Source organism: Anabrus simplex, chromosome 1 (genome assembly GCF_040414725.1).
Source record: "Anabrus simplex isolate iqAnaSimp1 chromosome 1, ASM4041472v1, whole genome shotgun sequence".
NCBI lineage: Eukaryota > Metazoa > Arthropoda > Insecta > Orthoptera > Tettigoniidae > Anabrus > Anabrus simplex.
This window is the reverse complement of record NC_090265.1, coordinates 1621473321-1621486628: the sequence shown is the minus strand read 5'-3', so window position 1 is coordinate 1621486628 and position 13308 is coordinate 1621473321. Positions and strand designations below refer to the sequence as shown.

General features: G+C 37.8%; 1 protein-coding gene across 1 annotated transcript in view; it reads right to left on the bottom strand.

Annotated features, from left to right (window-relative positions):
- The window catches only part of Ten-a (tenascin accessory), a 596228-nt gene that overhangs the window by 121678 nt on the left and 461242 nt on the right, over positions 1 to 13308 (bottom strand). Inside the window, exon 25 of the mRNA XM_068225631.1 lies at positions 9144 to 9313. Coding sequence (XP_068081732.1) covers positions 9144 to 9313 — 170 coding nt within the window. The remainder of the gene's footprint in view (positions 1 to 9143; positions 9314 to 13308) is intronic.

Here is a 13308-nt window from a genome sequence, read left to right as displayed (position 1 = left end):
CTTAATGGGTTCAAAGTTGAAATGATCAACCAGTTAATCAATAAAGTTAAATATAAACTATCTACGAATCTCATTCCTGATAAACCTAAAAAAACTAGTTACGCTACGTTTACATACAATAACCCAGCCATCCACCAGATAGCCAACACACTGAAGAAATACGACACTAATATTGCTTTCAGAACAGTAAATACAAATCAAAGTATATTTTTTAATCATAATAAAGTCAATTATAAAAACAGCCGTTTTTCGAGATCTGGTATTTACAGATTAACTTGTGCTCAGTGTGGATTTATTTATGTTGGACAGACTGGGCGCAGCTTTTATACGAGATATGTAGAGCATTACAATGCCTTAAAGCACAACAAATATTCAGCGATGAGCTCACACATGAGTGAAACAGGACATCAGTTTACATCAATTGATAAAGATCTCACTACTCTAAAATGTATAGGCAAAGGAAAACTTATGAATGAATTAGAAAATCTTTACATCTTTTTAGACCAAGCCTATAACAAAGATCATAATCTTAACGATGCCACGGAAGCAAAAAATCCTTTATATGAGCTAACTCCAAAGTTATTAGGCATGGTGAATTCAAAACATAATACAATCCTGCAAACTTTTAGAACTTCTTGTTCTAAAGCTTCCACCACCTTGTCAAATGTTAGGCCCGCCCATCTTGCTCGTAACAGCCCTCCAATAACAACACATGCACGCAAGGATCCACCCACCATTACCCCCCTCCATGTCCTTCACTGCCTCAGCCACACCGTTATAATACTAGAAGTAGAAAGCTCAGTCAAGCTAGCGTTGCTAGAACAGCCCGACGTACTTAATACGCACCGTACGAGTAAGTACCGCCTTAGGCATTTTTGACGTACGGGAAGTCTCTTGTACAGTACGGTATTATTTAACCAACTTTCTTCAACATTTTGTTTCAGAAAAACTTGATCATTTCTTCCAACAAATGTTTCAATGGAGTTATAACATCAACTTGACTGTCTTTTAGATCCAATCGACTACCAACATAATTACTGACATCCGCTAGCTTTGACATACGTTTTATCATTAGCAACGCCTCTACAAGAAGTTCCATTTTCTTTTCTACTTTCAGATATACCAACCGTATACATTCTAACATGTTTATTACGTTCACACTTCCGTTTTAAATAACTGACAGTGATTTTACCATCTTGGATTCAAACTATGGGAATTGAAGAAACATCCCCCTTTTGATGATTGTGTTTACACTCAAGGCCATCACAGTCTTAATGATATTATAAAAAAAGGATCCATTTTAGTTTTAAACTCTCAAAATTCATGTTTAACCACGTTTTAATCTTCAAAAACAGTTAATTTACTCTCTTTTAACATACTTTGGTGCATTATTGTTGTTTTAGATGTTATTGTATAATGTTTTATGAAATCATTTTTCAACATTTTACCCTATAATTTATAAGATTAGAATGACTCCATATGTATTATTTTTAAGATTGATATAGGCTGATGATGCCCGTAAAGGAGGGTGAAACATGTACCATTGACTTTTATGTATTATGTATAAAAATTTTAACCATATGAAATAGTGGATCATATTGTATTGTATTGAACAGGTGGACTTAAAATATTGTAATAATATTTGAGACACACCACATACTAGCCAAAAATGACAGATTTTTTATCTAATGAAAAAATGTGTTACTTAAGGTCGAACCCAGAACTTTCAAGGTTTTAACTTGAACGAAAAAGAATATCATGACCTTTTTAAAGTGTTCACAGTGTTGACTTGTGACTATCAGGATTTTAACTTGTGATGAAAAGAAGTTTAATCTTTCATTTTAGCTGTAACTTGTATTATTTTAACTATGTCTTATACACATGTATAATGCCTTTTCCCAAAATTGGCTGAAGAAGATGCATATCAGCATCAAAACTAGTACTAAGTAAAATGTTGTAATCAGCATAACCTATTTTGTATTGAAAAGGTTTACTTCTCTGTTATTCTCAGTTCAATACGGACACAAGATGAAATTCTTAAATTTAAATAAAGGAGTAGACAGATGTGTTTATGTTTTGTAGATCTAGAAAAAGCATATGACAGGGTACGGAGGGAAAAGATGTTTACCATGCTGGGGGACTATTAAAATCAATCAAAGGCATTTATGTTGACAATTCGCTTCAGTGAGAGTTGATGGTAGAATGAGTTCTTGGTTCAGGGTACTTACAGGGGTTAAACAAGGCTGTAATCTTTCACCTTTGCTGTTCGTAGTTTAAATGGATCATCTGCTGAAAGGTATAAAGTGGCAGGGAGGGATTCAGTTAGGTGGAAATGTAGTAAGCAGTCTGGTCTATGCTGATGACTTGGTCTTAATGGCAGATTGTGCCGAAAGCCTGCAGTCTAACATCTTGGAATGGAACTTGAAAATAGGTGCAATGAGTATGGTATGAAAATAAGCCTTTCGAAGACTAAATTGATGTCAGTAGGTAAGAAATTAACAGAATTGAATGTCAAATTGGTGATGCAAAGCTGGAACAGGTATATAATTTCAAGTATTTCAGTTGTGTGTTATCCCAGGATGGTAATATAGTAAGTGAGATTGAATCAAGCTGTAGTAAAGCTAATGCAGCGAGCTCGCAGTTGCGATCAACGGTATTCTGTAAGAAGGAAGTCAGCTCCTGGACGAAACTATCTTTAAATCGGTCTGTTTTCAGACCAACTTTGCCTTACAGGAGCGAAAGCTGGGATATCTTGTTCATAAGTTAGAAGTAACAGACATGAAAGTAGCGTGAATGATTGCTGGTACAAACAGGTGGGAACAATGGCAGGAAGGTAATCGGAATGAGGAGATAAAGGCTAAGTTAGGAATGAACTCAATGGATGAAGCTGTACACATAAACCGGCTTCAGTGGTGGGGTCATGTGAGGCGAATGGAGGAGGATAGGTTACCTAGGAGAACAATGGAGTCCGTTATGGTGGGTAAGAGAAGTAGAGGGAGACCAAGACGATGGTGGTTAGACTCAGTTTCTAATGATTTAAAGATAAGAGGTATAGAACTAAATGAGGTCACAAGCACTAGTTGCAAATAGAGGATTGTGGCAATGTTTAGTAAATTCACAGAGGCTTGCAGACTGAATGCTGAAAGTCATAACGATCTATGATGATGTATGTCATGTATGTAAAATATTAAATTGAGAAACATACAAGACCTTGAGTTCTCTTTTTGAGTGACTATACATAATCATACCAATATAGTTGGTCCGTTATTGGACTTTATAAATTTTCCAGCTAACTAATTCCTGGTTGCCAGTGTTTTGCCCCAGTGTGCTAAGTTGGGCTCATCAGTTGGTAAATAGCATACCTACCAAGACGCATGGCTAGTGCATACCATGGAGGCCACTGCATAGGCTACTTGGAGTCACAGGCATTGCCAATGCACTATAATACTAGATTGGAACTTGAAAATAAGTGCAAAGAGTATGGTATAAAAATTACCCTTTTGAAGAGTAAACTGATGTCAGTAGGTAAGGAATTCAACAGAATTGAATGCCAGATTGGGGATACAAAGCTGGAACAGGTAGATAATTTCAAGTATTTAGGTTGTGTGTTCTCCCAGGATGGTAATATAGTAAGTGACATTGAATCAAGTTGTAGTAAAGCTAATGTCGTGAGCTCGCAGTTGCGATCAACAGTATTCTGTAAGAAGGAAGTCAGCTCCTGGACGAAACTATCTTTAGGTCGGTCTGTTTTCAGACCAACTTTGCTCTCTTATCAGTGAGAGAAATGACATGTCTCATTTAGTGAAATCTCTTCAAAGTCTGGAGTGTATGAAGTTCTAGCAATGGTTACTCATTCAGAACAAATATTTCAGGTTCCCTATGGAAATCAACATCTATATCATATACATAATCAGTCAACACACCAACATAGCCAAAATAACCACTACTCCACTACTCACGATGGCCCTTTTTTTTCAATTATTATAGAAAGAACAGAAATAACAAAAGCTTTATATCCAATGGTAAATGGAAGGCTAATATCACAACCCAGTATTTTCAAACTTTTTTTTCGGCAAGACGTGTGATGATCTTAACTAATTTCGGGTCGCTGAACACAAATCTGTTGTCCATTTCTACATATCATGTCACGTTTTCTCATAATAGGTATATGAAAATAAGAGATAGACCTGAATATTGCATATAATAAGTACTGAAAAATGTTGATAATTTTGGAAATATTTATAATTTTTTGTATTATTATATATATATTGAAATAGTTGAATATTGTCTTGAATCATTATATACAATGAATAATTTTTGAGTCTAGAATTACAATGAAATATTTAGCATTTATTGTAATATAATACTGATTTACACAAAAACACATAAACAAACAACTCTGAGGTAATGAAAGCAATTTATGTTGACAGTTAAATGTGATTTACAAGCAAACAATGTAACTTTTATTCAGTATCTTTATGAATTCACAAATGTGAACAAAATAAACTTTAACAGTCCTAGATGTCCCCTTGGAATGAACACTTGGCTGTCCAGCGTCTGACTGCATCAAGTTTGTCTTCTCTTTTCAAACACCAACTAGTCGGCCATCATTGGTTCATCCCGCCTCCCCTGATATCTTCTTTCTGCCTCCTTGATGTCCTGGTGGAACCTCTCTCCCATCACTTCACTAACAGCCCCAAGATTTTCCGGAAAGTGATCAAGATGAGAATGAAGGAAGTGCAGTTTCAGACTCATTCTACACCCCAACTCTTTCATATCATCCAGCATTGTTTTCACTATTGTTTCATATTGTTCATCCTTTACATTTCCTAGGAACTTCGTTATGACATCTCTTATTGAATTCCATGCAGCAAGTTCCACGGCATTCATCGTCTGTTCAAAGTTTCTGTCTTTCAGAAGCTTTCTAATTTGTGGTCCATTAAAAATCAATAGCATTACTCTTCAATTTAAATCACACACATGGGTTATAGAAGATGAGAAGGGATGCCTAATTGGAGATAGAAAAGAAGCACTAGAGAGGTGGAAACAATACTGTGAAAAGCTGTACTCTGGAAGAAATGATGATGTAGCAGTCCAGCAACCAGGAGAGCCTTCTGCACTGGAAACTTTCATTCTACAAAGCAAAATCCAAGAACGCCATTAAACGTTTGAAAAGAAACAAATCCACTGGACTGGATGGTATTTCTGGAGAGATGCTTAAAGAAATGGGTGAAGAAGGCTTGTACGTGATGCACTCATTGCGTAATAGGACATGGACGACGAAAGAATGGCCAAAAGATTGGACAAGCTCCATCTTAATCCCCTTGCACAAAAAAGGGTCAGTCAGGAAGTGTTCCAACTATTGTACAATTGCTCTGATATCTCATGCAAGTAAGATTTTATTGTACATCATAAACCAGTGCCTCAAGTATTACATAATGCCTCACATATCCACTGAGCAAGCAGGATTTGTTGCAGGAAAAGGAACACGGAACAGATTTTTAATATGAGGCAAATAATTGAAAAATCTTGTGAGTTCTGTGTTCCTGTGCTAATATGCTTCCTTGACTACAAGAAAGCTTTTGATTGTGTTGTCTGGAATAAACTTTGGCAGGTTCTTGGTGAATTTTGCATTCCACAACATCTAATACCATTACTGAAAAGTCTGTATGGGAACAACATTGCAACTGTAAAGGTAGATGGCAACATTTCAGATATTTTTCAGTATTTCGCAGGGTGTCCGACAAGGCTGCATATTATTACCTATTCTATATAACATCTATGCTGAATATGTGATGAAAAAAAGCCCTCAATGACTGGACTGGAGGCATATAAATTTGTGGACGAAAAACCAGTAACCTGTGCTTTGCTGATGACATCACTCTCCTTGCCAGCAGTGAAGATGAACTTGCAGAATTACTAGCAAGGATAAAAGATGCAAGTTTAGAATGTGGGCTAGAGATCAACCTGAGCAAGTCCAAACTAACGGTAATTAACAGAGCAGCACAGATCCAGCTGACAGGTCGATTAAGGCAACTGGAAATGGTAAATGGCTTTATATACCTTGGGTCGACCATCTGTGATACTGCAAGTTCTGACAAAGAGTTTAGGAGACGTATCACCTGAGGGCGTGTTGCCATGAGCAAATTCACAAAAATATGGCAGAGCAGAGCAATAACAGTACAAAGATTAGACTAGTTGATTCTCTTGTGTTTTCTGTCTTCCTTTATGATTCCAAGACCTGGACCCTCAAGGCAAGAGATAAGTAGGCCTACCATATTGACGCCTTTCAGATGTGGTGTTTGAGAAGGATTCTCCATCTACCTTGGACGGAAAGAAGAACTAACGCATCTATTATTCAAGAACTGAATATCTCCAAATGTCTCTCTTCTTGTGTCAGAAGGAGAATCGTCCAATTCTTCGGACATATTGTAAGAAGGGATAGTGAAAATCTGGAGAAGTGTATCAAGGAAGGCAAAGTTGTCAGCAGAAGACCATGAGGAAGGGCATTGAGCAGGTGGATTGATCACGTTCTGCGTACCACCGGTCTGACTCTTCAGTAGGCTTCAGTAACCTTTTCATTGCTGAGATAAATTCTCTTTTGTAAAAGCCCTGTGCTGAATTATTTCAAATAATTAACTTCAATAGGTGTACATAAAAGTCGGAAATAAGATGGGAAAAACCAGAGGGTTCTCGCCTGCTTGTCATATATTTTTATACTAAATATGGAAGGTCCTAAACTGATTTTTCTAACACAAAATTAACTATATGTTGCGCAGGAAATTCAAGGTTGTCCAACATAAAAGGCTAACAATTGAACAAAAATCAAACTAATAATTAAAAATAACAGTAAAAAGCTCAACTTACATGTTTCAGTGGCTACAGGTGGTCCTAGCTGTCGACTTCCAAGCACTGATATATAACTAAACTGAAGGCAATAACTTCAGGGGTGTCTAAAATGAGTAAAAATGTATCTAAATTTTACGGTAAAATATTAGTCAAGATAAAACGCTGAGAATGCATTAAAAACTCCTATACATCTTGGTTTGATATCAAAATAAAAAATGGTCCAGACCAGTTAATCAAGGGTTGTACAAAACTGACAATTTCAAAACTGTGGGTACCCTACATTTTTTTCAAATCGCATGTCTTCTTTGGAAGTGTTCATTTGCACGAAACAACTTCATCTCCTTCAGTACCTTACTAGGGTATGGTAGTTTCTGAAGCAGGGTTGTACACAGAGTCCAATGTCACATTTTTCACACATATATCTACTTTCTTTCCTCTTTTTCCCATCAAGCGTGGTGTTTGAACACACATGGCAGTACCTGGCAGGAAATCTCTTCTTCGGGGCGGGTGGTACAGGGGAAGGAAAATGTCTCTCTGTCAGTCTAAGCGGTTTGTCCCCGGCTGGTTGGACAACTTCTGTACTTGCATTATAATCGGTATCATCACTATCATCATTATTCTCAAAATCACTAAAATCGGAATATTCATCTTCTGCTTCTAATGTGGATAGCACTCTTACAACCTCAGATTCGGTAAGATCAGGCGCTTTACTGGCTGTCGACATACTGTAGCTTACTCATCCCTGACGCAGGCCTCACTGCTAGCTTGCATGCTGGGCATACTGCAGAGCAGCTCGTAAAGCAGAGTGTCGTATTTATCTCAATAACTCATGAATGGATCAACAGATTGTCATTTTGTAAGCTCCTATCTACTGCAGAGAGATGCGTGTATCCGCTCACAGAGTTTGAATGACTTCTTATGTCAACATTGGGAGTATTGCGTTGATAAAGTCAGAAGAATGTCACGTTCGCAATATTACGGGTGCAGCAGAGCAGCGGTCACTCTCCGCACTCGCAATATTGCGAGCGCAGCAATGTAAAGGTTAAGAGAAGCTGAACATCGTCAAAGTTGGCACCGCTTAATCAAGAATATTGTGTGAATTTGAATGGGGTCATGACGCTCAGCAATGAGTTTCATGACTTATGATGATGAAAAATGCCTACCTTGACTTTTGCATCAGTTAAATGTGGAAATTTGCTTGCAATGTGCAAGGTCAGATCATCTTCCTTCTTGAAATACTTCCTGAACTCCTTATCTCTATGTCTATACCAAGAAAAGGTAGTTCCAGGCGCAAGAAGGTTTTTTTCTTTCAAACATGACTCTAGCAGTTCACTTTTTCCTTCGTGAGACCAAGGTCTCATATCAGATCACTCAACTCTGACTGTTTAAACAATTGTGGACCTACTGCATCTGCGACAGGTGAAAAATTCATATCAACTTGCTCGTTATCAGAATTTGAGGAACTGTCAGAGTCAGGTAAACAGGAAGGAGGAGAAGGTACTGGAATATCCGGTCCATGAGGAACAGGTCTCTTCGCCGACTTTAAATTCGGGTACACAATACTCTCCTTATAGACATGATACTGTATAGGCTTTTGGGCTTATGCCGTATCCAGAAAATAAGGTGAAATTCTTTACGTTTCGCAGAGAACTGTGTAGAGGGGAGCTGCATATACCACTTTTACTGCACATCAACTTTCCTGCCATTCTTAAATCTCTGGCAGTATGGTACCGGGAATCAAACTCAGGCCCCCGAGAATGGCATCTAACTGTGCTAACCATTACGCTGACGGACATTCTTAACTATAAAAAGCAGACATACATGAGGGTCGAGTCATAAGTCATGACAACTATTTTTTTTCTCGTGAACAGGTGACAACACGGAAAATCTAAGATATGCATTTGGAAATATAGGGCATAGCCAGAGGAATTCAAAATGTAATGGCAATCAATGTTCAAACCCACAAAACTGATCAACAATAACATTACAATGAAAGTTGTTCGCTTTGTCTCTTCTGTTGCCACTTATCTTCCCTAGATGGTATTATTACTGCAATTGCAAAAAAATGCCTATCAACAAGAAGATGACATTACTACTGCAACTACAAAAAAATAACTATCAACAATGTGTATATAATAGCTAGTACTTCCTTAACAGACTTGGCATCAGTGCTTTCATGACTGACTTCTGGGGAAGAACATTTCCATAACTGTAATTTATTATTATTTAGCACCTAAGATCTGGAAAATTAAAATCATGACCATCAGAACTAACAGTCTTTCACTAAAACTCACCTATCATAAGAGATGTTAACTGAGTACCCTCCATTTGCAGGTGTCCACGACAATGGCTGTCCTGCAGTATCAAAGGTCACAGTAAGTAAAGACTGATGATCACGGTCATAGAATGTCTCTCGGCCATTAGCTTGATCAAATTCAATCCCTAGAACTCTTGAATGATTGACCTGTAAAGAGAATTACCAACATGAATATGTTTCTGAATAGATCTAGGCCTAGATAAAGTGCTGTGGCTATTATTTATAATTCAAACTGAGTTAAAATGTACAAATTTTCTCCTCATATTTCTGTATTTTGCTAATTGAAATATTATCATTGATTTTTTATTTTCTCAGTCATTTTCAAATAAATGTTAATTTACTTTACTGGAGGTAATATTCTTTTACATACTATATATTCTGAGAGCCAGAATACCAGCAGCTATGGAACAGAATGGGTATCTCAGAAAAATTCTGAGCCATGGTCCTCCTTGTGCTCAGGCAGCTAAGACTATACAATCCCCAGGGAGATCGTAAACGATTAGAGGAAACATTCTTGCTGGGACTATGTGTAAGTAGGGTAGCATCCCACTTCATAGAAATTCACTAAGCTCAGAATGTTTTAAGCAAGCCTTGTACCTGTGAGAGAGATGGACAGACCAAGGACTCTGTGGAAACAACTTGGTCAACTAAAATGGAATTTGATGGGTGCTATCTATATTAATGAGGCTTATGGAAGAAAGAAAGAAAGAAAGAAAGAAAGAAAGAAAGAAAGAAAGATAGAAAAAGAAAAACTGGTTGAGTCAGCATAGAGGATGCATCTGGATGTGTTAGGAGTTGTTGATGTTCAGACAGGGAAAGACCACTAAGAAAGAGACAAGAGATTAGAAGGTTTTCTTAGCAGATGTGAAAAGGGGAAGACCAGAGTGTGGGGTAGAACCGCTCATCAGGAACACCACAGCAGGAAACATAGGTTCTATTAGGTACATAAATGAGCGAATGATGTGGAGAGATTTAACATTTGGAGGAATTAGGATGATTGCCTCAGTTTATTCACCATTTGAGAGAGTAGATGAGGATGAAGTAGGCAAGTTTTATGGAGCACTGAGTGACATCATAACCAGCATCAACAAGGATAGGATAATCCTCATGGGCGACTGGAATGCGAGAACAGGAAACAAAACTGAAGGATATGAGAAGGTGATAGGTAAATGTGGGAAAGATATGGAAGCAAATAGGAATGGGAAACATTTACTGGACTTATGCATTAGTATGGGATTAACAGTTGCAAATTCATTCTTCAACCGTAAGGCCAAATAACTTTGAATTCAGAAAATCTACAAGAAATGTACGACTTTTCCAGGGATTTTTCGATAATACAGATCACTATTTGATCTACAGTGAACTAAGTGTCACTAGCCCTAGGATATAAATTAAGTTACTCTGCAGAAGGATAAGGATAGATAATCACCACGATGAGGAAATTAGACATAAGTGCATGGATATGATCAGTGAAAAGTTCCAAAGAATAAGAACAGCCAGCAAGATAGAACAGAATATGAGAATGAAATGGGACCTCATGGATATAGTGGAAGAAATATAGAAGGTGAACATTTCCTTGACTTCTATATGTGGAATGGGTTGTTGGTGAAAAAAACAGTTGGTTCAAGAAGAGACAGAGGCATAAGATAACATGATACAGTTGGGATGGACTACAAAAGACTGTAATTGATTATGTCATCTCAGATGAAGAAAAGAGCAGAATTGTAACAAATGTCAGAGTAATACCCAGCGAGAGCCTTAACAGTGACCACCGTTTATTAGTAACAGACATGAGAAACTTCTATGTGCCAAAAGTACAGAACAGGAAAATGCCAAAAATCACAGTATGTGAACTCCAGAAGACAGATAAGAGAACTGAGTATCAGAATTGGATAAAAACACTGTTAGAAAAAGATGAAAGGAAAAATGAGAGGCAGAATGGACCAGACTAAGGTAGACATTATTTAAGGAAGAATCTGAAGTTTGTGGAAAGATAAGTATGAAAACAAGGGAGAAGGAAACACCTTGGTGGAATGAAAGAGTGAGAGCAGCAATCAGAAAAGAAATCACTTGCGGAAAGAAAGGGATCAGAAGAAAAATAAACCAGATCTTACTAGAGATAAGGCAAAGATCAGAAACCTCGAACAAATATACTGAAACAAGAAACTGGACCTTAAAAGAACAGTTACAGAAAAAAAAAAGACCAAGGCATGGTATATATTCACTCAGAAACGGGGAGGAGGACAGGAGAGGCAATAAGAAACTACTGTATAGTGTCATCAGAGGTAAAAGGAAAAATGAATACCATAAAGGCACTTGAAGATGAAAATGGAAATCTGGTTAGCACAAAAAGTGACATGAGAAAAGCCATGAAGAACTATTTTGACCACCTACTGAATAGACCAGTTCAAGAACAAAATAGAGAACCAGAAATCCAAGCCTACAATGAGGAACCTCCCATCACCTGGACAGAAATAGAAACAGCCTTAAAATCTATGCTGAAAGTAAAAATCTACAGGAGCAGATGAAGTGAATATGAACATGATAAAGGCAGCAGGCATCCAGGGCATACAATGGCTCCACACAGTACTAAATGTTGTATGGACAGACAACAAAATACCTGCAGATTGGAGCAAGAGCATTATAATTCCCCTGTTGAAGAAAAGCAGCAGACGGAAACCCACCAACTATGGAGGAATAACCCTGCTGTCACTAGGGATAAAAATTCTAGAGAAGCTCATAGAAAGGAGATTGAGAACCATCAATGAACCAGAGTTAGAGGAGGAGCAATATGGATTCAGAAGTAACAGATCAACAATGGATCTAATTTTTAGCACCTGCATGTTGATGGTAAAGTATTGGGAGAAAGGCAAGAACCTGGTCATTGTATTCCTGGATATAGAAAAGGACTATGATAGTGTTATAAGAGATAAGATCTGGGAGTGCCTGAGGAAAAGAAATGTGCCTGAAGGACTGATAAGGAAAATCCAGATGTTGTACAAAGACTGTACTAGCTGTGTACAAATTGGGGAAGGTCGATCATCATGTTTTGAGACCAAGAGTGGAGATCAACAAGGAAGTCCACTGTCCCTACTACTGTTCATCACTGTTATGGACAATATAATGAAAAACGTCAAGGAAAAGTTAGGTGAACTGAATGCAGTGGCCTTTGCTGATGATATCATGATTTGGGGTGAAACAGAAGAGGAAGTACAGACCAGACTCAACGTATGGAAATCCCAGTTCCAGGAATATAACCTTAACATCAGTGAGACCAAGACAGTGGTGATGGCAGTCAACAGAGATGGGCGTCCAGCAAGTGTAAAACTACGAGACCACCAGCTAGAGTGTGTGGATAGTTTTCCTACCTTGAAAGGGTAATCTCCAGTGATAATTTGGTCAGAAAAGATTACAAACAGAGTGCAAAAGAGATCAGAATTCTACCATCAAGTAAGGACACTTTTATGGGATGACATGATTCCAAAACCGGCCAAACTGATGATGTTTAACAGCTATTTCATACCAATATTGACCTATGGTATTGAAGCGTGCACCCTCACAAAAAGAGATTCATCAAGACTGCAAGTATCAGAGATGAAATTTCTTAAATCCACCATCCAGAGGACCAAGATGGACAAGTTAAGAAATGAGGAGGTGAGGAAAGAAGCCAGAATAAAGACATCCCTATTAGACTGAAATGGCACATCCAGACTACGGTGGTACGGGCATGTGGTGGGGATGGAGCCTACAAGAACAACCAGAATCAATTTGAAAAGACAGGTGGAGTGGAAAAGACCTGCAAGAAGACCTAAAACCCGATGGATGGACATGATTAAGGTTAATCTAGTTACCTGAGGATGGACAGTGGATGGTAAGTTGTATATGGACAGGACAAAGTGGAAGAGGCTCAGTAACAGAACCCGGGAAACTGAAACTGTACAATGATAATGATGATGATCCATGCTGAGAGTTCTTCCAACTAATCTGCATTCATTTTCTTAGATAAAAAAAATGGAGAATATTGTTTGCTTGAACATTGAACATATTTGTTTCTTTTCTTTTTTTAATCTTTCTTGCATATACCTTTGGTAATTATCTATCCTCTGTATCTTGCCCAGGGCATTTTTTCCTCTCAAAGGGAG